Genomic DNA, 23008 nt, shown 5'->3' on the forward strand with positions numbered 1-23008 from the left:
CCCTGGGGAGGACCCAGGCCTCACGAAGCCGGGCAGCATCACCGACGCACAAATCTTGCGTGACGTTAACAAAGAGCTGATGCTCTATCGCGGGTGCAAGACAACTTGAAGAGGGAAAGATTAGTGATCCACCGAGACCCAGACGTCCCCATCTTGGGAAGCATCTGCTATATTAAGCTGCTTCATCATGTTACAGCAAGAGCCTTGAAGATCAAGTTTTTCATTAACCGTTGTTTAGCGGACACCTGTTCCCAAAGCAACTTGTAATATAGGTCTGTACACTAAATTTCTTTCAATTATTTGCCCATTTACAGCTGGGTGATTTTTACTGGAACATTTCAGGGTAAACAAGGCACCAGTCTGAACCGCTGTCCTACTCTTTATGATGTAATATGAGAGACCTTAGCTTTCTGCATTGACCACAGTTTGAGTACCGTCTCCTGGAGTCCATGTCTTCTAAAAAAAATCATGTTTATTGAGACTATAGATCAAATTGTAGTGAAGAGCCCAGACAGATAACCTTCACCCCACCCCACTCTTTCAAAGGAAGACACAACTGACAAAGAAATCGTTTAATGTCTTCAAATAATTCCTGCCTAGTTTGTCTGGGAGGACTTGCTGGAAGGCAGTATTGAATAAATATCCGCAGTAAAGGATCACCTTTCTAATGAAAGTCACTCCCGGCCTGCTGTCAGCCTGAGCGCAACGATCATGACTTTATAGCGAACGGAACGCTGCATCCATCATCTGCTTTGGGGCGTCAGCAGTCAACGGGGAACTTGAGACGGATGGAAGCGGCGGCAGCGGACACAGTGCTGCACGGATGTAGCCATGAACAAGACAGGTACCATGAACATCTACATGGAGAAAACCTACACCTTTAAATAACTTCAAAATGCACTGCCTGGAGGCCTTAAAAATAAATATAGCAGTGGACCTATGTACTTTCTAAATATCCATAAATGAGATAGTCTGTGCATTTAAAGAGCAAGAAAGCCTTAGATATGAATCAGATGTAACTATTACTAAAATTAACAGTAATGGCACCATTTGCTGGTTCACACTGTCAATAGCACAGTGGCGCAGCGGGGAGCACTAGAACCTCATGGCGCCTGGGTTACGGGTTTCAATTTGGGTTCGGGTCGGCTTCCTCTGACAGTCCAGGAGCACACGGCTCCGTTTAACTGGTAAATCTAAATTTCCTTTACTGTGCGTTACTGCGCCTTGTTGCACAAAACGCTGAACAATTATATCTTGCAGTCTAGTCCCGCAGGTCACCTTAGACAAAGGCATCAGCTAAATACTAGTTAATAATAACTGTACATTAATTTACAATGTAAATCACGGTACAATAGAAAAGAGAGAAGATGCTGGAATATATGTAGCTTGTAGTTACACTGGAAACAGGGGGATTAAACTGCAAATACACTCAATGCCCCTCTGTTGAAAATATTCCCTTGAGGAATTAAATAGTATTTTTTTGTAATAATCTGAGAAAATTCAAGTCGGCAAAATTTTATGAATGTCCAATAATCATCAATGTTTAGGGTAACTTCAAGCTGGAAAAAAAACAATTTCCAGGTTGGCCATTAAGTGTAATATATGCATCCTATCTCCTTATTACACTTTAGTTTCATCCTGAAAGGCAGAAAATGAATAGATTTTAAGTAAATTTATGAACAGGAATATGAAAAACGCTTGTGAAGGTCATTCGCTCAATTGCACCAGCTGTAATTACGCAGCCCTAAAACGCTGAAGTGGGTATTTGTTGTGAAATTGCATGGGGCCGACTGCGAGCTGCGGAAGAATCCAACATGAATATAAATCTTAGAGGATCTTGGGCATTCGGAGGAACCGCATTCCCAGCTCCCCGAAGCAGCTCCTGTCCGCTGCTCTTTTGAACAGAACCTCAGGATTCCTCGGGGACGACGACGACGACAGCAGAACAAAATCACACCTCATCTCGCGTCTGGCCCAAGCACCAAAAACACATCAGAATTTTCCACAAATCTGGCCATCAGCACAAATGGGAAAGCCTATGAAGTCATTTAGCTGATTCTTTTCTCCAAACAAGTTCACACTGTTAGGCTTGTACTCCGCTGAGTCTTTAAGAGCTGCAATAATTTTACTGAAGCAATTCAGGACAAGTGTTTTGCTCAAGGGTACTACAGCGGGAGTGGGATTTGAACCTGCGTCCTTTGCCACCAAAGCAAGGTCACAACCCCAGCACATCCCAGTACACCCCTAGTCATGACAGGGCTGCTAGATGCATTGCTGAGGTTGACACACTGATCCACAGGGACTTTGCTTTATTGGGGCAGCTGGTACTGTAGTGATTAGAGCTGCTACCTGCGGACCTGAAGGTTTCAGGTTTCAGTCCCACCTCCAGCTGTAGTACCCTTGAGCAGTGTATTCACCATGAATCGCTCTCATAAAATTACCGTTATATAAATGGGTTAATAATTATAGGTAACTATCGTAAGTTGCTTTGGAGTAAAGGGTCTGCTAAATGAATAAATGTAAATTTCCATATGGTATCAGAACTGAACTCCTGTACAGCAGCTTGCTTTATAGATTGAAGGGTTTATGTCTAGTTGGAAGACCTAAAATTTGTTTGATTTAAAAAAAAAAAAAAAAAAAACTAATAAGTACGAGGCAGATCCCCTTCAAAACCAGCAATGCGCCAGAGTGAGATTATTTGGTCTTGGCAGAGGTCTCCCCTACAAGGTAGATGACTCTGACAGGGTTCATGCAATTGCCTTTTTACGACGTCCCTGTGGAGCCCTTTTGTCTTTGTCTTGTTCCTGGACACCTGTCACATCTTTGCAGTGAGCTCAGGTGAGTCCATTGAGTCTCTCACCTTCTGAAAGCTGTCAGCAAAGAGAAGATAAACAACGAAGGCCAGTGTCGGAGCCGTGCGTGTGGACTTGCGCGTTTACAGCAGCGTTGTCCTTCTGGATGCATAAAAATCACTTTGATAGCAAAGGTCTCTATTCTTTAAATAGTTATTAGCTCCATGGCTGCTCTAACTCCACAGATGTGATAACCTGCCCAAAACCCCCAAGTGCATAGCATCACCTTAGCGGCACCTGGAATTTATGATCACGATGAGGATTTCGGAATAGTTTCAAACCCTAACAACAGTGCCAGCTTAATATGGAACATACAACAGAGACAGCTGGTAGTGGTCAGAGCTGCTGCCTTTGAACCCGGTGGGTGCAGGTTTGAACCCCACCTCCAGCTGTAGCACCCTTGAGTAAGGTACTTAACCCTAAATTGCTCCAGTAAAAATTACCCAGCTGTACAAATAGGTAAATAAATGTAAGTAGCTTAATACTGTTTGTCACTTTGGAGAAGAGCATCAGCTGAATGGACAAATGTAAATATTGTGCCGAAAGGGAACAAGCACATAGCTAAACCACTGTGCTTTCCATCTCCAGACTTGCAGCTGATATTTCAATAAAGTCAAAGTGTGATCCATTGTCTCTCAGGATTTACTCTGCACTCTAATAATTCCGCTGCAATTTTATATTACCAATTGATCGATGGGAGAGAGACAGAAAAAAACTGAACTGCTTTGGGGATAAAAAAAAAAGGGGGGGGACGAAGATGGTGCACGCGCTCCCCCTCGTGGTGAACTAGAGTACTTCACCTCGTTCAACACCAGGGTTCCTCATTTGACAATCTCATTACCTGAATAAATGCAAGAGTAAACCGTTCAGTAACCACATCAGACATGGGATTTCTGTGGTTAACATGATTAACTCATTCTTATTAAAATACAGTATAATACTGGGCCTCACCTGTTTTTGCTGTCAGGTTACAAGTAAATTGCTGCTGTATTTCACTGAACAAAACAGTTCTAAATTAATGAATCAGCACTGCACCAGCTGCTTCATGTCTGCTCCAGTTACATTTCAGCAATGGGCACAAAAACCTTCAAAACAATGTTAATATCCCCGCTGGCCTTCAATGTTTGCGTTTTATAGTTTAGAACTGTAAGCATATGGGGATGTAGGGGAACGTTGTCTTCATGGCCCCTAGCAAATCCCCAGTTAACGCTTTGTCTCCCCCTGCTGGTCAAGAGAGGCATTAAATGACAAAGGTAGAGGCCAGTTACAGCAAAAAATAACTAAAATTAAATTCAATTCCAGCTGAGACAAGCAGAGAGCGTAAAGAAGAGGCACACATCCATAATAAATGAGCAATCAATGTGAATTGGGGAAGCTGAGGGGGGGGGGGGGGGGGGGGGGGGGGCGGGTGCGTGAGGGCTGTGCCAACAGCCCTGTAGCTTCTCCACTGCAGGAACTCATTTAATTTGATCCCCTGTGTTCATTAGAAGAGGAATGTTTTGTCTCTTAAGAAAATATTGCCCTTTGCCAAGCTCTGTTTGCAAATTTTCACCTGAGAATAACACAATGTTTGATGTTGAAACGACAGAATACATGTGGAATGTGGAGGAACAACTGCAAGGGGCAAGCGGCTATATTTGCTTGCATTAGTTTATCATTTACCAAGTATCTTGAAAAGAACAGCAGTATTTAACTGTTTCAAACTTGAATCCCCACGTTATGGTCAATCAAAAGTACGCAAAATAGATTCATATCAACAGCTTTCTACAGTAATTTTCTCCAAATCAGAAATAACCTTAAAATAATCATGAACTTTCACTACTGTCACCGTGAGGAAATTAACTCAAGACATCAAGTACTTCTTAAAATTCTTTATTCATAAACTTGATGCAAGTTTACAAATTACTGTACATGGTCAAAATTAATCTTGCAATGGGAAAAGAAAAAAAGGCATGCTAACAGTGCATAACTTCATAACCTGCCCACCAATAAATGGTGCCAGAAAGAAAATCCACAATTAGCTATATTATTAAACCAAAGGGGAAAAATCCTGTCCAGTTAATGTTGGGAGACTGGTCTGTATTTATACAAATGACATCGTTATCACAGCATATTGGAAGCTACTCAAAGTAAATGAACCAATTCCATTAAAACCTCTTGCTTGGCACAATGGCTGTCGAAAACAAGGAAAACAGTAAGAGTAGGAGCAATTTATGGAGCTGAAATACAAGTTTCAAGCAGTTGCTGTATAAGACTCAAAGGAGTGGTGCAAAAGGACCCTGTCAGTAATGAAATTCAGAATTTACAGAACTGCTCCAACCTGATTAAAGCTGGACTAGTCCAGGATCAGACAAAAGTGGAAATATTACACTGTCATTCCAATCCCAATGTTTCAGCACTTTCCTGTAGACCAGCCCATACCAGTTCAAAGCAATTGCAGGACATTTCACTAGGCTAAGCTCTAATGAAAACTTCTTAGAGAGGAAGTGGGCTTTTTTGAAGGCCAAGTTATCAGTTATGCAGTGAGAAGGGGGAGAGAGGGGGGAAAAAAAGAAAAAAAAAAAAAAAGGGGGGGGGGGAAAGGTGGCCAGTCACCCCCAACAACTGGCTTTGGGACATTTACCACAGCACTCATGTAGTCACTATTCCTAGAGTACTCGGCTTTTTTCTTCCCAGGTCACTCGCGCAAACTGCCCTCAGGCCCGGCACAGCGGACGCGTTCTTCTTGATGCTTTTCACGAGTTAGGCAAAGACTGACAAAGAACTGTGTATAACATACAAACTTTTATGTCTCCCATTTGTTCATGAGGGATTGCGCAGCAGTGATGACGTGGGGAAGCTGCATCCTGTAACATGTGTGAACACACCCCTTGGTTCAATCAGCAGTTTGTCCAGGTCAGCACAAGTCCAGAGCACAGATTTACTGAAAGAGGACTTACTGTCAGAACATCACTGAGAGAAAGAGGCTCACACACAGGATTCTTAGCAGAACCCAATCTCCAAAGCGTGGAGTTCTCTCTCTCTCACACACACACACACACACACACACACACACACACACACACACACACACACACACACACACACACATTAATATACCTTCTTTAAAACTGAGGGAGTTTTCTGGCTAAACCTTCAGCCTACCGCAATGGCACCTAGCCCAGTGGCCTTACTTAAACACAACAGACTTTGTGGTCCAAAGAATATGCTCAATTAATGTATACAGGAAAATCCGCATCATAATTTGTAAAAACAAAACTTAAAACAGCCGTTTCCTCATATGTACAAATTTATGCATTTATGATGGTAGGACTCAAATGTAAAGCATGCCCCCCAATTGCACTGACATGGCCCAGAGAGTATTCTGTGTATTGATTTAGGTTATAAATGGATTGACTGTGATATGTCATCATACAAGATGCACCTTAAAACAACATAAACACATCACTAGATACCACAATAAGTGTTCTAGTGCTGTAAACAGCATTCAGACCACCCTGCAGCATAAAAACACAAAATAAGGGAAAAGGTTCATTGCTATGCTGGTTTCAAGAATAAGAAGTATTTCAGACAATCCCAATAAGTTAAACCATGAAACCAAAAAGGGCACCATCAGAATGCAGGCAGTATTGTGCATAATATCTGCAAGATTACTCTGCATAACCCTAGTTATTACAATTTTAAAATTATATTGTTTCCTAACTGCCCAGTCAGCAGGAATGCAAGCCTTCAAACACCAGGGATGTGGAGTGTAAAATGCCTTCGTTGAAAATTGTCTGCTAATGTAGAGGAGGGGTAGAGGGAATTTAATAATTAAAAAAAAAAAAAAAACTCAATTTTAAGGCATGTTGGGGGGGAAAAAAAAAAAGCGATCTGCAGTCTTCATTGCTCTGTCTGAGGAGCCTGAAGAGAGTCCACCATGCTGATCTCTGCCATTTGCAAGTTTCTGAAGGGCACGGAATCCCAGTTTCCCTGGCTGTCATACCCCAGAAAGCCGTGCGCAGAGACCAGGTGTGTTACCTGCAATGTTAATGCTTTAATAACAAAAATAAAAAAAAAAGCTAAAACTGCAAAAATGTCTGTTGCAGGCATGATAATTTCAAAGTTATGCACATTTAAGTGTCTTGCTAGCAAACAGAGTTTACCAATCTCTGCATAGTTATGCCCTTGGTAAAAGGTTCATGGACTTGCCATGAGACCATGTGGCAAGGATTATGGCAATGTTTCTCTAGACTGCAAAACCAACTGAACAACTCAAATGGAAAAAGTTGTTATATTTGCCTTTAAGACTGATACAGAAGCATAACCACTAATGACAAAAATCGGTCATCAATAACTAAATATCGCAATTTGTAAAGAAAATTTAAGAGTAGTCATAACCTTACATAAAACAGTTTAAGCTTATGTTTTTATCTCTGTGAAGGATTCCATTAAAGTTTTTTCCTTTTTCTATATGTGAAAGTTAAATCGCAAGTGGTCCTTGCTATAGTCCTGGGTGTACTTAATGCAGTGTGTCCACAAGTCCAGACACATACACAGATACATTAAAACAACAAGTGCCACTCTACGAAACACCACGAGTTTCCATTTAGAGCTCGTTCAACTACTTTACAAAAATACTATCCGACTAGCCTTAACCCAGCTCAGTATTCCCTGCCTGCTTTCTGAGAAGACCAAAACTCTGAGGCCTGGTAAGAGCCTGCTAGCATAAAGGGTATGTCTTTTATTTAGCTCCACTCCTCTCATTTTGGCTGGCAGTGACACCGGGCTCCTGACGCAAGCACACAACTGCGTGGTTCTCTTGGCATTAGAAATATTACACTAAAACGATTGGGCGAAAGATCTACTGTGATCGAGGCAGCGGGGCACCGAATTGCTATATTAGTTATCCAACCAAGCTTCAGCTCTTATGAAAGTTTGCACTGAAACCATCTTTAACTGAAGAGGGTCACATCGCGACCAGTTGCATCTATAAGCCAAAGATCTTTTTTTTCCTTGTGTGAACAGAAACTGACAAACCAAGTGCAAGTTCACAACAATGGTTCTCTCGGGTCACTGGAAGGATGACAATAGTCGCTGAATCTGTGTTCGTCCATCTGCCATGGTGTACAGTCAGTGGTTCACCTCATAAAAGTATCCAGTACAATAGCTAGAAAGATAAACGCAAAAGCCAAACTGAAATCCCACTGCACTGCAAATATTGTGGCGGATGATGGGATGACCCCATAAGAATCTCTCCAGCCTGCTGAGGGGAGATTTTACCCGTCGGTTTCCATAGACACTGAATGGGTCAAGCCCATTTGGGGAGAAGGGTGTCATATTCCCACTAAAACAACCTCAGAGTCAGGAAAAAACCTTAAATCCAGAAAAACAAAAAAGAAAAGAAAAAAGGAGTATTGACCCTAAGACAGTTGGTCCCAGTGCACATAAGGGCCACCACCCTAACCATCCTCTTTAGGGGGTGTGTACCAACCTGCAAAAAACATACAGATCATTACTGGGTGAGCATTTAAGACGCATGTCAAAAGACAGAGTGACTTAGAAGGTTATACATAGGTAAAACGATGGGAAGACATTACACAGAAGAAGAAAAAAAAAAAAAAAAAAGGCTTTTCTAAGTAAACTGATCTGACAGACATGATCTGTATAGGTAACCAACTGGAGATCAATACGTGTCAATTGCCAGCAGAATGCAAATTAACTTATTTACTGTTTAGCTGACATTTCAAGGGTAACAACATGACTATAAAGCATTAAGCTATTACTTTTGAGACACTGAAATGCAGTTATAATCCAGTGCATTCAACAAATCTTCAGTGTGCAAAGAAAGAAAAATAAACTTACCATTCTTTTCATGAATCTGCACTAGGGACTTATAGGACTGCTGCGCTCTGGCAAGATTGTACTGGTTCTGCAGGAAAGATTAATTTTGCAAATTAAATAATGCATTTTTTTCAATTTAATACAATTTAGTTTCAATTCCCAAAATTCAAGACAAGCCTCTATCTTACATCAGATGTGTCAAAAAGAAACACTTTACTGACATAGTAACACCACATGACCTTTTTCTGAAATAAACTAAATAACCACATCTAATTCAGTACAGTACCTTACCATGACCTTTCCAATATAAAATGGGTTTCACAATATGAAAGTTTCACAGTAGAAATAACATGGTGTTTGGAACCTGAAGTTGAGAGTAGAGGCATTGGTAGAATGACAGCCAATTAGCAATAAGAATGCAGTCATTCTCAACCAATGAGCAGCAAGTGGGTTCCTGCACTGATTGTGCCTTTAGTGAAATCCAAATTTTCTGCGTTTAATTTTTTCCATTCACTCCATCACCACCAATGTCAGTCAACAGCTCTTCCAGTCTAAGAAATATGTAGTGTCATTTATTGCTGATTATTATATAGAAGTATTTTATTACTGTGTTTAATGACACTTTATTCATCTTTGAGGGAAAATTCACTCAGGCTGCAATGGCACTAAATCAGAATGAGTTTTACTGGCAAAGTGTGCTGATGCACACAAGGAATTTGCTGCGGCTCTAGGTGCCTGCAGTATTTGCAGACAAACAGCTGACACAGAATTACAGAATAAATAGATAACATATTTACAGAGTGTAAAAACACGAGAAGTATAAACAGTAGTATAAATACTAAAAAAGTAAATTACCAAAAGTGGTTGGATAATGTTGCTCTGACAGGAAACCTGTAGGGGAGTGTTAACTGTTGATGTTAAATGCCATGTCTTTGGGAGGAAACCAACACGAGAGCTGGTAGAACATCTAAATTCCACACAGACTGAGTGGAGATCAAATTCCCATTCTCTCCTACCACCCAGGTTGTGTCAGACAGCAGTGCTATTCACTGTGGCCCCATGTTTGCCTGTATATTTATGTTATGCTTTATTATGGAAATTATTCTCTATATGATTAAAAGCAAATTTTTGGGCTTAGGAATAAATTGACAGGACATGCATTACTGGTTACACAATACCATCCATACGATGGTGGTTCTGGAATGAATTAGTATCGGAATGTGAGGGATCACTGTATTTGCATGTACAGTTTTGATCATACAATTGTTTCATATGGTGGGGCAGGAGCTATATGAAGGAAAGGATCTTACAACAGTCTGCAATTTATTCTTCAATTTATGTAGCATAAAAATATTACTCTGCTGATTTATATGTAACGTTATCAAAAAAGCAACTCTTGTTAATCGGCTAAGGAGATTCATAGAAATCTAAGTTTTTAAAAAATTTTATTAAATAACATTTGGCAAGGCAAATATTTCAGTGCTAAACACTACTTGGGGTTCATTTATCCACCTGTGTCTATGACAATGTCTGACACAACCACAAAGGACAGTGGTGCTGTTTCCTAAGTTGGTGTATTGAGAAAAACTCAAGGTGATGTCACAGGATAGGTTTCAGGGCAATGGTTGAAGTCTGCCTTAATCATAACTGTCAGTTCCCATTCAAATTACATAAATATCCATTTGTGTGTACAAACCACATCTCAACATAATCTCAGTTCAGGTTATATCTAGGAGGCATCAAGCAATTATGAGGATTACACAGAAACCCTCTTCCATGATGTAGTTTTTTGTTTACAGCCACTTATTTTTAACTGTCATTCAATCAGACATACTGACAAAGCATAAAACCCAGTCTCCCATTTGCAGTTAGTCTATTTTGTAAATCCGCATAATTTCTTATTTCAGGATCTAAATGTTTGTATTTCTTACATTTTATTAAATCTTTTTCTAATACCAATCAAATTTGCATTATCTGGTATGAACTGCCAAAAATTTAAACTAAGTAAATCCTGTGAAGATGCATAAAATTGAGTGTTGTGTTAACCAGCCTATAAATGGAAAAAAGAACAGTGACAGACTGCACAGATTATGTAAATAGCATGTCATGACAGATGACGAAATAATCTGAAACTGCTGCCTACACACCGAGCATAAGGTCGACACATGAATCTGCCTTTGCACAGAGTTCTGCTTCAGGACCGCACCGACTCCCTGGGGAATTAAAATAAATATATCCCTGTTTTTCTAACATAGAATTTTAATCTTACCTTGTTAGCGCCAAATTGTACTCTGGCTTTTCCTTTGACTAAGGTGGCATTTATCTGCATGATCACAGATTCTATAGAATAGGCACTACTCCAGCCCTAAAGAGAGAAACAAAAAATACAAACAAGGCTATTACAGTTGGCACAACAATGAGCAAAGCAAGAACCTCTGCAAATAAACAAGGAATATATTCAGACCTGCTTTGTGAGAAGCTCCATACACAAGGCACCTCCTCCAAGAACATAACTGCAGAAAAAGAAACAAGCAAACACACTTTTGAATTAAAGAAAACTTGCTAAAAGCTTATTTAAAAAAAAAAAAAAAAAAAAAAAAAAGCAGCCTTCCTTCACCACAGAAAGATCAATTAAAATCTGACTACTACTAAAAATCACCTCCACCAAAAAATGTTTCTCTTTTGAATGAGGTACAGCCAAGATGGATGGAAATCAAGAAGGGTTAAATAAAATTTTTAAAAAAAAAAATACATTTTTTTACATCACCCTCAAATAGCACCCTTTACTCACCCTCCAGAAAGCACAGGAGACACGACCCGTACAAAAGGCGGATCAAAGGGGAAATTATCCTGCAAAGCCCAGACAAAAAAAAAAAAAAAACTTAACTCCAGGACTGTAACTGGCACAGTCTACTTCCAGATGCAATTCTTCCCAGCTTATTATCTTGCACAGCAAGATAATAGCAGCAACTGAAGTTGTCAAAAGCCAAAAGCATCCATTTACAACACTCACTTTATATGAGAAATTGAGAAGAATGTAGTCCATGCCTTCCTTTTCCTTTAGAACTTGCAGGTCACTATGCAAAGGACTATCAGGGTCTACCCTGTTGGAACAGGTAAAGCAAATAATTACCGCTATCAGACACTAAACAATTTGGGATTCTCTAACTGTGGAGCTGTAGACACAATGGCCAAAACACTGACAATGGTGATTGGTACTTACGTCCGTAACTTGACGTGCCATTCATAAAGACTGTCATTGACAAGCTCGACTGAGTAAATTCCTGTTAAAAGCAATAAAAATTTACAGCTCTGCTGCTGACAACATCTTTATTCTAAGAAAGTTTTCTTAGAAGATCCCTAATAACACATTAACTGGGAAAGGCAAAACACAAATTTTTAAACAGATTCCACAAGAGAGAACATGGTACTTGCCTGTCTTGTAGCTCTGTGACCTGTAAATCTCCCTGAGCTCCTTCATGAGACGATCTGATGCCTGCACAGACCCAGACACAGCACCCTGGAGTAAGACAGGCATGTTAATACAATTGCACAGAACCTCAGCAGGAAAACTTATTTTAAGTCATACTGGTCATATTACAATTGCAGTACATCTACTCAAAAAACAAGCTATTCCATCACCACACTTCAAAGAGACATTATGTGATCTACAAGAGCAGAAATGAATCCAGTCCTCGATGTACGTGCCAAAGGTGACTTTACCAAATCAGCACTTACATTCAAATGGTCTTGCCTCTGGTTTTTGCGGATCTTCTCCAGAATAGCAAGGTTCTCTTTCTCAATCCCATCATCCTCTGATTTCTTGCCATCTGCTGGCTCCTCCTCTTTCATCTCATAGTGGTCCAGATCTTCAATGTCCTGCTGCCACAAAATGCATGCATCCGTAGGTATATATTCATATTTAAGGAAAAAGACAAGTTATGTATTTTAAAAAAGGAAAAAAAAAAAAAGAAAAGACAGACCTCTGCCATTTCATCTTCCTCCTCCTCTTCAGATGTGACTTCATCTGTAGTTCCAGGCTTGAAACAGCAGCATAAACAAAGAAATCTGAGTTTAACTAATGCATCACATTAAACAAACTTTGCCGAGTGTGATCTCAGTGCCTAGCTCTGAGATGTCGTATACCAACCTATGTGGGTAAGACAACCTGACTGGGTTTTTACCTTTAAGGAAATTACTTTAAAACCTTTTCCTAAATACTGGCTCTGACTAAACAAATTGTTACTCAGCTGATAATAACCTTGTTAACTGAGGCAGTATACCTTGGCAATCTTTCATTTGTGCAAATGGAGATTCTCATTTGCTTGTTTTGACCCATTATATGCTCAATTCCTCGAATCACATTGAGCACATAAACCTTTACTAAAGAGGACTTATTTTGATAAAGGATTTCATAGTGTAAAAATCTCACATTCACACAAATGAATTTCTAGAGTGGGCAAAACTGTACTTTCTGCCTTGAGGACAGGAAGCCTTTACTGTACCCTCATAACACTGCTGTGGTGAAGCAAATGTTATGTACACTGATCCTAAAGTACAAAAGCAAGCAAACAAAGAAGAGCCGAGCTAACAGGAGATGAGCTGCAAATTTAATTTTAAGACAGACGGGATCTATACATATGGCAGAAGAAGCATCAATACTGTTCACTCTGGGAAAACTAATTTCAGCACTTGACATGGAACTACCAGGCTTTATACTAAACTTGAAACCCATAATCCTGAAATGTAGCTGAATTATCACCTTTCTTTAATACATTTTATAACCAAAACATGACAGATGAAAAGAAAACCCATTTCATAAGTAATATATAGTGGCTTTTGTTCAATGGAATTTGTAATATGCTTATAAATTAAAGCTCAGCATCAATTTCATTAAAGAATTATTCAGGAAACACTTGAAATAAAAAAGATTTAATTTTCTCCCTTAGTTTTTCTTCCAAAGATCCATGTGTTTGTGTATTTACAAGTCTTTCAACGTAACGACAAGGATATATTCATCCAAGCATCGTCCAGAAGAAGTAGTAAAGAAGAAAGTAAACCAGGAGAATTAACAAAAAATTTTTTTTTGTTTAAACAATAAATGGTAAGACTTTCTGCTAATACAATTGATCTGGTGAAATTTTAAATTATGCTATTAATTCAAACAGTTAAGCTGTTAAAAGTACAAGTAGTACAAGTTTTACTAAGGCTCAGCAAACCTAGAAATGTATTACTATTGTTACTGCAGCATTAGGTGCTTTCCAGAGGCTACTATTCATTTGGAGAACATGTATATTCACAGATTCCCACAGAATTAGTCATAATATTTTCTACGAGAATAAGTGCTAATGAAGCACTGAAAATACAGGTAGTCCCCGAGTTACGAATGTCCAACTTGAGCATAACCCGTACTTACGAACCACCCCCTTACTGACCGGAAATAGTTTTTTTGTCACCATTAAGTAACAATCAAATGAAAACTTCATAATTAAGCCTATTAAAAATTCAAGTTATTGCATGTACAATCGTTAATAATAACAAACAGGCGCTATTTTGCAACACCCATCAAAGCATTGCACGTCTACAGTGGTTTGTCAGTTCATGGGCAGGGCGCGTGAGCCCGATGTAGGACAGACTTCCTACTTTTCCCATTAACAGTGTCTCATATGTTATTGCATTTGGCTTTAATTTTTATCGTTTTTACCTGTCCAATCATGGCACCAAAGCGTAAATGTGATGCAAGTGATGGTGATGCATCCAAGAAAAACAAAACAATCCCAACTGAAACTAAAGAGTAAATAATAAAGTGAAAGGTGAAATACCAACAAACAATGGAAAAAGTGAACAATAAAGTTTCTTTAATGTTTTGCGCACGCACGCACTCTGTGTCTCTCTCAGAGAGCACTCTCCCAGTTGCAGAATCTCTTTCCACACCCGCGTTCTCAAACTTCCCCCTCTCTGCACTTCCAAGTCCTGTCCCTCATCATTCCCCAGTCCTGTTCCACATCTCTTTGATAATGACCGCCTTGTCCCTTGACCCCGATTTCGGATCCTCACCTCTGTTCAGTTCGCTGATCGACCGATCATTTGCCCATCCCCAACCACGAGAACACGTCTAGTCCTTTGATTCTGAATAAACAATCCTGCACTGACTTGGGTCCAGTCTCCTCCATGTCCTCTGCTTATCATCACAGTAGTAACATTTATTATTCTCTTTCTATGTCTATTATAAATACTGTAGTTACATTTATTCATTTAGTAGACGCTTTTCTCCAAAGCAATGTACATCGCATATTATCATTACATTATATTATTACTGTACTATTAAAGATGTTTTAGTGTATACAAAGTGTAATATTTTTACACGTAGAAAGGTATACAATATACTAGGTCAAATATCTGACAAACTGAAATAAGATACCCACCACACCTAACTTTTCTGACTTACATTAAAACCTGACTAAGACAGGCTGAGGACACAGGACTCGTTCGTAATTCGGGGACTGTCTGTACGCGGTTTCCTGTTAGAAATTCAATTTTGGTAGAACGCTCCTTCCTTTATTAGGAAAACAAATACACCAATGTTTTAACAGAGGTTCTTTTCAGTATTTCAGCAAGTTGATAATACTGTAATTAACAAATGAACACATTCTGCTTTGTACAGATAAATTAAGCAAGCTTTACTAGGCATTGTGTAATCATACAGTAGGACTGCTTTTCTTTCTTGGCTTACCGGCCCAGCAGGCAGTGGCTGGTCTAACATTTCCACATCAGGGTGCTGTGGAAGGTTGTACAGGCGGCATAAGTCACAGATGAGGCGTTTCAGCTGCTGCAGGAGCTAAAAGGGAAATACAAGATTTAGCAACCCTACTACCAGGGGTTCAACTTCATGTGGAGGCATGAGCAGCTACTAGTGTCATATAGGTGAAACCAGGCCCATAAATCATGGGAAACTACATCGACAAGCCCTGCAAACAAACAGAAGTATAAGGTGTAGTTCCAGAACCTGCAATAAGACTATAAAGGTTTGTTAGACTACATAAAGTTACACTGAATTTTCCAAAAAAAAAAAAAAAAAAAAAAAAAAAAAAAAAAAAAAAAAATACAGAACCCTTTTATTGTTTTGTGTAACAGAAAAAAACTGCCTTGCAGACAAAGAACAGAAATTCTCCAAAACACTGAATTATAAGTAAGGATCCTGGTATGTAAAGTAGGACACTGACCAAACTCAGAGTGTCATTTTAAGTATTATGCAAAGAACTGCAGTTAATTTCAATGTAAGAAAACTCAAGGTAACATCTGTACAAAAATGACTCCCAAGTAATGCTATAGGTAACAGCTCTATAGACGACATGTTATTGGCATTGGTCAGCGTGGTCTCTGACAAACCATCGTACCAAAGATCATAGCAAAATTTCACAACCTGCTATCTAAAAGCTTGAGGCAAAGTAATGAAATTAAGATGTCAAAATATTGGGGTGGGGTGAGGGACATGTGGGGTTTTGGCAGAGATGGAGTATTGGTGGCATGGTTCATTTGTGTCCAGCCCCCTTGATTCTGGCACGAGGGGTTGAATATCTTTCCTTGTGTATTATTGTATGGCAAAGGCTAAAGCAAAGCTGTCAGACACAATGTCATTAGGACTGCGAGAAGAAATTTTCTTTTTTTGCAAGGATCACTCTTTGTGAGGTGTGGTTTTACTGTTAAATCTACCAACCTGACACCCCTATCACAAACAAAAACAAAATCTACTATAGATTACTGCATGCATGCCTACTGTGAGGGCAGGTTGAGTCATTCAGACGAAACCAATGTCAGGAAAAACACACAACAGGAAACACCGGTCATATCTTCACCTTTAATTAAGCTCAGCAAGAAAAAAAAACATCTGTTACTGCCACAGTAACCAGATAGTCATGTTCCGACCTTTATTGTGCAAAAATCTCTTCCAAAAGCTATAACTTGAAAAATTGTCCTTTACAATACAAAGAACATACTGTCAGGAGTTGTACAGAACAGATCAATACAGTCATACTATACTGGGTAACTAAACAACCCCAAGTAATGTGCACTAGGAGAGTTACTGGGACCCAATTTCAATACACTTTTTCTCAAGAAATTTGTATTTGGGCTTGAGTGAAGCTTCCATTAAAACACTACTCATAACTCTCAGTTGCTGGAAGAGAAGGAAGGAAAGAGGTAGTTCAAGGAATCAGAAATGCAGACAAACGGTTTGTCTTTATAATCACAAAGGTGTAACCAAGATGTTTAGAATGTATAAAAGCTGGAGAGAGCTAAAGCTTCACAACACAATGTGTGTCTTAATACAGGTATCACTGTCTAGGCCTTGGATACATTGAAAGCTACGCAAAAATTTTAAGAATTCAATCAGATATTAAAAGAAAAAAGCAGTGTCCTTGATCAACCCCAAGACAGTAAGTTTGTAAGAAAACAACTTTAAATTAAGAGCAAAGTTGAGGGACACAACAGAAACTGAAGAAGAAAAAAAAGTTATTGAAGAGAATTAAAAGAATAGAAAAGTTTGTGACAGTTGGGAGAAGACACTGCACTCTGTTCAAGCTCAAAGTAGCAAGGAAACAGATGGCAGAGATAAAAGATTTTCTACATCAAGACATGTCAGTGAAAAATTAAAAAGCAGAGAAAATGAAAAGGTCAGACATTGCAAAAGTGGTTGCTGACTGACACCATGGCAAACCAGCATAAAAATCTGAAAATCCCAAACAAATTCCTCATCTTATAAGTATTCAGACCCTTTATTATAACACTCCAATAGGAGCTGAGATACATCCTATTTCTTAACTTTTGACTTGTCTCTAAAACTTGATGGTAGCCCATCTGTTGCAAATTCTCAACTGCACATGATTTAGAAAGGCATGCAACAGTCCTTATAAGGTCCCAAGGTTCACTGTGCATAGCAGAGTAAAAACTAAGCCATCAAAAAACCTCTATAGACCTCAAAGATAGAACTGTGTCAGAAGTGATCTAGAAAAGGTTATTTAAAAAAATACAGTGCACTGAAAGTTCCTAGGTGCACTGTGGACTCCAATCATTGTCAAATAGAAGCAGTTTGTATCTACCATCTCTGTAGCACTCCAGTCAGGTCTATTCTATTCTGATAGAGTGGCTAGATACACATTTTGAGTTTGCCAAATGCAACTTACAGTAGAGCATAATAAAAATAGATCTAGTCCAACGAGACAAAAATTAGAATCAATGTCAAATAGCAAAAACCAGATATTGCTCATCATCCTTACAGCCAAGGATGGTGGCAGCAGAATCATGCTACTACGATACTTCTCAGAAGCAAGGACAAGGAAACTGATCTGGACTGAGAGAAAGATGAATACAGCCAAAAACAGAGGTCCTTGAAGAAAACCTTCTCTAGAGCACACACAACCTCGGATTAGAGCAAAGATTCGAAGGGCCTGTTCAAGACAACACTTGAGTGGCTTTCGAACAACAAAGGAAACAATTTTTAGTCTTTAGAACAAGTCTCTAAATGGCCAAAGCCCAGACATGAACCCCACAGAAAATTGAGAAATCTGAAATTTGCCATTTTCTGTCACCCCCATCCAACCTGACAAAAGTTTCGGAGGATTTACCAGAAGGAATGGAAGAAACTGCTCAAATCCAGGGGTGCAAAGCTGGTAACGCGTATCTAAGAAGTCCTGCAGCTGTAATTGCTAAAGGTGGTCCTACAAAGGACTAAATACTCAATACTTACTTGTAAACGGGATTTTAGTTCATTTGTTTTCACTTTGCCATTATGGAGTATTGTGTATCAACTAATGGCAATAAAGAATCATTTCAATCCATTTCGAAATAAATCCTCAACACAAAGCATGAGGGCTCTGAATACTTTGTGAAGACACTGTCACTGCAGTTTTTTTATAGCATGTAATGTTTCATTCAAGTTCTTTGTGACAGCTGACTTGTTCTTCTCAGAAGAGGACATCACAGCACAATGGATACAATTAGGGCTTATTCTTAAAAGTGAAATGAGGATGTTCGGGAGAAGTGTAATCAGAACAGCAGTCTGTCTACCATCTTGTCACTGTCAAGAAGGGGTTTCAGTAAGGGTGTTATGGCAACTAGGTGTTTATTCTAACTAGGTGTTGCATGGTAACCAGCATGGTAAACATATGCAGATGTTATAGGGATTTGACTATCAGAAAATGTATGTGCTACATTTTTTAAGTTCCTTATTCTATTACTGTATTGTACTACTTTGATCATCTCTTTGTGACAGTGGGAAATGTGTCTATAGAATTAAGTTTAAGCAGTGAAATTCTTAATTCTCATCTCCATCCCCTACCATGTTATTTCCGAAATGCAGGGTCTTCCGGGGATGTTTGCTGGGGGTCGGGGAAACAAAACCTAATTCCACTAATGCAGATAAGGTGAGCTCTTTATGCATTTGTTTCTTCTTAGTGAATGCAATTCATTTAAAAAAAAAAAAAAGTCATTGTCAAAAACATGCCACATGCAGCAACAATGAGAAATTTAGTAAAAAGTTTATAAATGATCAAAACTTCAAAAAATTAGGAAAATATTACCATTTATAAATATTTAAATTTCTTACACAAATCAATTAGAATGAGAACATTTTGTGTAGCATCATTGCAGAAAATGCAGTAAAATAAACTTCCTGCTCAGCATGAAAGCCCCAAATAGTGTCTACATTAAAATATACAACACAAAAAAGACCTGAATAATTTTAGATTAAAGGGGTAAGGCCAGTTTTGATTTACACTTCATGAAACTGGCCACACAGCTCCAAGCAGTGGTTGACATTTTTTCCCCATACAGAAATTAAATACCCTAAAAGACTTAAACAGGACATAACTGAATCCTCATGGAGAAAAGAACTCAGCAGCTTATCAGCACTGGCCTGCTAACCCTCCACCCAGGTCTGCCAACAGGGGAACAGTTCATTCTTTAACAATTCTGCTCCGTTTTGCAGAACTGCATAAATGGCATTTCCGAATTTTATGCTGAAGAAAACTATTCAATTCCAGAATCGGTAATCTTTCCTCAGTATAAACACAGAATTGGGAAATGAGAATAATCCACTCACCCGAAACATACCACTGACTCTACAATAAATTAAGGATTAGGTTCAGTGAAAAAACTAAGAACAGAAACACAACAATGCAACCGTACGGTTTTAGGAATGCTTATTCAATTTAATGTTTGCTTTTTGATGGCACTGCATTAACTCAACACATAAATGATCCTGCAATTAAACCATGCGTCCTTAATCTATTTTTAGCAGTATACTGTAGCCACTTGTCGTCAACATGAATGAATTAGAACATTACTGATACCAAAGCAACCTGAAAACAGATTGCAACTGTAGTGAATGTTTCCCATGACAGATGGGCAACTGGTTGACTCCTATGAAAAGGAGATCAAGGCTCTGCTCTAGACCTGACAGCATGTGAAACCCCGCTGCCTTTTAGACAAAGCACACTCTGCTCTTACCAGGGTACTGCCCTTTCTTACATCTTCTAAACGCTCTAGCACTTGTGCTAGACTGGGGTCATCCGAGTCCACAAACCATATTGGGGGCGTTGAGGGGTAGGATTCCTAAAAGAGATGAGAGACTCGATTAAACTTCATTCCAAATTTTAGGGAAAAAGCACAGGTGCACAAAGCAACAGCCAGATTACAAACATATGTTAATGTAATCATTTTTCGACAGAATTTTCATAATGCACCCGAGGAATGAATGAGATTCAAAAGTCATTTTCATTTAAATTGTTTCAATTGAGGTTTAAATGTCACTTTTTGTGGTATACTTTCACACATGACACCGGGAACACCATATGATCTTCAGATACAAACGAAAATCTGAAACAGTCAACCCATTACATTAACCTAAGACTTTTAGTCACCTCAGCTAAATAATCCCAACGAATGCATAGGATAATTATACAGGTCATACATCCACAAGCACAGATGAATTTTATTTTTATATTTTATTCCACAAAAGCACATACTATAACTGCTTTACACCCAAAATATCCCTTTTCTTCCCTATTCGGTTCTCAGTGTGTTTCTGTTCCACACACAGCATGTCAGCAGACAGATCAATGTAAACAGTGCGTTTATATAACCAGATCAAACCCCATCATCAGCCCAGTGTAACAATTTGGTACCAAATTAGGAAAGGAAAAGCCAAAATGGTGCAAGAAGACTTCACAGAAAGCCTTATGTGAGGAGCTCTTCCTACTCTTTCAGCAGGACTACGTGGAAGAAGAGCCTACTGTAATGCACCGGTGGGGATATTTTCCCCAAACACGTTGCATAACCTCCATTCCTGTGTGAGTGTCAGGTAGAAACCCTGCTGCTACAGCCTCCGCCGGCGACACACAGTGTCACAGGCATCTAGTCTAATGCTCATGACATGATGATCATGATGATACAAATTCCGCGCAACTATGGTTTTTATTGTCTGGGGCAGGCAGATCTACTTATACACTTAAAAACAAACAAAACAAGTTCGGTCGATAAGGCACCGGGCGTGCACATAGCATACAACTGACTAGTTTAGGGGAAAACGCCTAGGAAAAACAAGCGACGCAATGATGTTAGCTGTTAGGCAGCCTTCCGGCTTGATGACATGAGACGTCGTCGAGAGGGCTGAACTGAAGAACCGACCGCTGGGTGCGTTGATCAAACCCGCAAAACACAACCGGCAGCACAGCGGGAGACGCTGGACTTGGAAAAGCCCTCCAGCGATACACTTCGAAAGCAATAAATATGATCTAGCTAAGCGCGTGCGTGCGAATCGAATGTATGTGCGCTCACACGGAGGAGCGGAGCGGGCCCGGCCAGCCCAGGCTGCCAGGCAGGGCCTCCCCGCCGAGCGTCCCTTTCTTTCCTCACCGTGATGTTGCAGTGGATGATAAGCAGCTTCTCCCCCGTCACGTTGAACTGGCAGCTGAGCTCGTCGGGCTTCCAGTCGATGATTCGGAACCGCTCGTGGTTCGGGTCGAAGATGGACTCCAGGAACTTGAGCTCGGCCTTCAGCCCCGACACCGACATCTTCCGCTCATCTCCAGCCGGGCCGCGGGGGTGGGGAGGAGGGGATTGGCGGTACTCGAGTCGCGCAGTAGAGCCCGAACCAAACACAACTCGCGACAGAAGCACAAACCTAAAGCCGCTTTTCTGACACGGTGCGCTGAGCACTTCCTCACAGAGCTTGTTTCCAGCTATCCGCACAAATATTCACCTTCAGTTCGCCCGTCGCTCCTCTCTTTCCGCCTTTGTTGTTGTCGCGATTTGTCTTAATTTTTTGCCACCGTTCGACTCGTCTCTGCAGCGTTTTCTCAAAAGAAAAGCACCCTTTAAAAAAAAACTCGTAGTTTTTTCATCGACGGATTAAGCTGTGAAAACTGAAGCCCGATACTAGGCGCGCGTAAAGTTGCCTATGCGGCTGTCGGCAAAAGGTTCCTGTCGGGGTTTAAAGATGGCGTCGCTACCAGAGCCTGCAGAGTCCCGGCGCGCGATGCGTGTGTACGTGCGCGCACTCGCCCGCACCGGCGCTGTGGCTAAGTGAACGACCTGTGACGTCACAGAAAGGTGCGTCGAAACCCGCTCAGTTCGAATTGTTTAGAGCAGTTTGTTAGATAACGCAGATAGAGCACTCAGGTAAGAAAGCAAGTAAGTAACCGGAAAAAAACTTAAAAAAAAAAAATAAATAAAACTAAAAATTTCCTGGTAAATATATTGTTGTTCTTTTTTTTTTTTTTTTTTTATAAAACTTTACTAACAAAACAAGTACAACTATAACATTTTATAATTTTAATTTAAATCATGTACAAAGACTTTGAGATATAACCAGTGGGATAAAGCAAAGATAATACTAAACAAAAAACAAACGAATGAATAAACGTATTCATCACAAATGTGGTGTCATCAGAGACACAGTTCTAGCAGGTTTGAGGTTTGTAGAAGTTAGAATAGGATGCTTTGGCTTTGTACAAAGAAAGTTTTTGCACTGCTAATAAATATACATTTCTTTATGTAATACATGTCTACTAAAAAATAATGTTGATTGTATAGAATATAACATCTTCTATCACAGATGGATAAACGATGTGAGAACAGCTGAAAAGATCATCGGAGTCTCCCTACCCACCATCAACACCTCATACGACAACCACCGCATCCGCGAAAAACAACCAGTATTGTGGATGACCTCTCTCACTCCTCTTATGGACTCTTTGCCCTTTTGCCATCTGGCAGGAGGTACAGGAGCATCCGTGGCATCTCCAGCAGACTCCGCAACAGTTTCTTCCCTGAAG

General features: G+C 39.8%; 1 protein-coding gene across 2 annotated transcripts; it reads right to left on the bottom strand.

Moving 5' to 3' along the window:
- Positions 1–5930: 5930 nt before the first annotated feature.
- On the bottom strand, positions 5931–22370 carry LOC108941204 (ubiquitin-conjugating enzyme E2 Q2-like). 2 transcript variants are annotated; one of them, XM_018763874.2, is made up of 13 exons: positions 21588–22370; positions 20181–20285; positions 15409–15513; positions 12659–12715; positions 12414–12554; positions 12111–12195; positions 11899–11959; positions 11689–11779; positions 11467–11525; positions 11140–11188; positions 10945–11040; positions 8697–8763; positions 5931–8325 (listed from the first exon to the last, which is right to left on the bottom strand). In XM_018763874.2, exons 1-13 carry the CDS (start codon positions 21744–21746, stop codon positions 8294–8296), a joined length of 1107 nt encoding a protein of 368 aa, XP_018619390.1. In that variant the 5' UTR covers positions 21747–22370; the 3' UTR covers positions 5931–8293. The 2 variants fall into 2 exon arrangements, with proteins under 2 accessions (XP_018619390.1, XP_018619388.1); XM_018763872.2 differs by having other exon boundaries at positions 12414–12557.
- Between the last annotated feature and the right edge of the window lie 638 nt (positions 22371–23008).

The sequence above is a fragment of the Scleropages formosus genome, chromosome 11 (assembly GCF_900964775.1).
Source record: "Scleropages formosus chromosome 11, fSclFor1.1, whole genome shotgun sequence".
Taxonomy (NCBI): domain Eukaryota; kingdom Metazoa; phylum Chordata; class Actinopteri; order Osteoglossiformes; family Osteoglossidae; genus Scleropages; species Scleropages formosus.

Excerpts from the sequence above, each read along its gene's own strand:
- LOC108941204 (XM_018763872.2), bottom strand. The coding sequence starts at position 21,746 with ATGTCGGTGTCGGGGCTGAAGGCCGAGCTCAAGTTCCTGGAGTCCATC. Across the intron at positions 20,286-21,587 it reads TCATCCACTGCAACATCACG|GAATCCTACCCCTCAACGCC; the intron begins GTGAGGAAAGAA and ends CATCTCTTTTAG. Across the intron at positions 8,326-8,696 it reads GCAGATTCATGAAAAGAATG|GTTGGTACACACCCCCTAAA; the intron begins GTAAGTTTATTT and ends TGTTTTTTGCAG.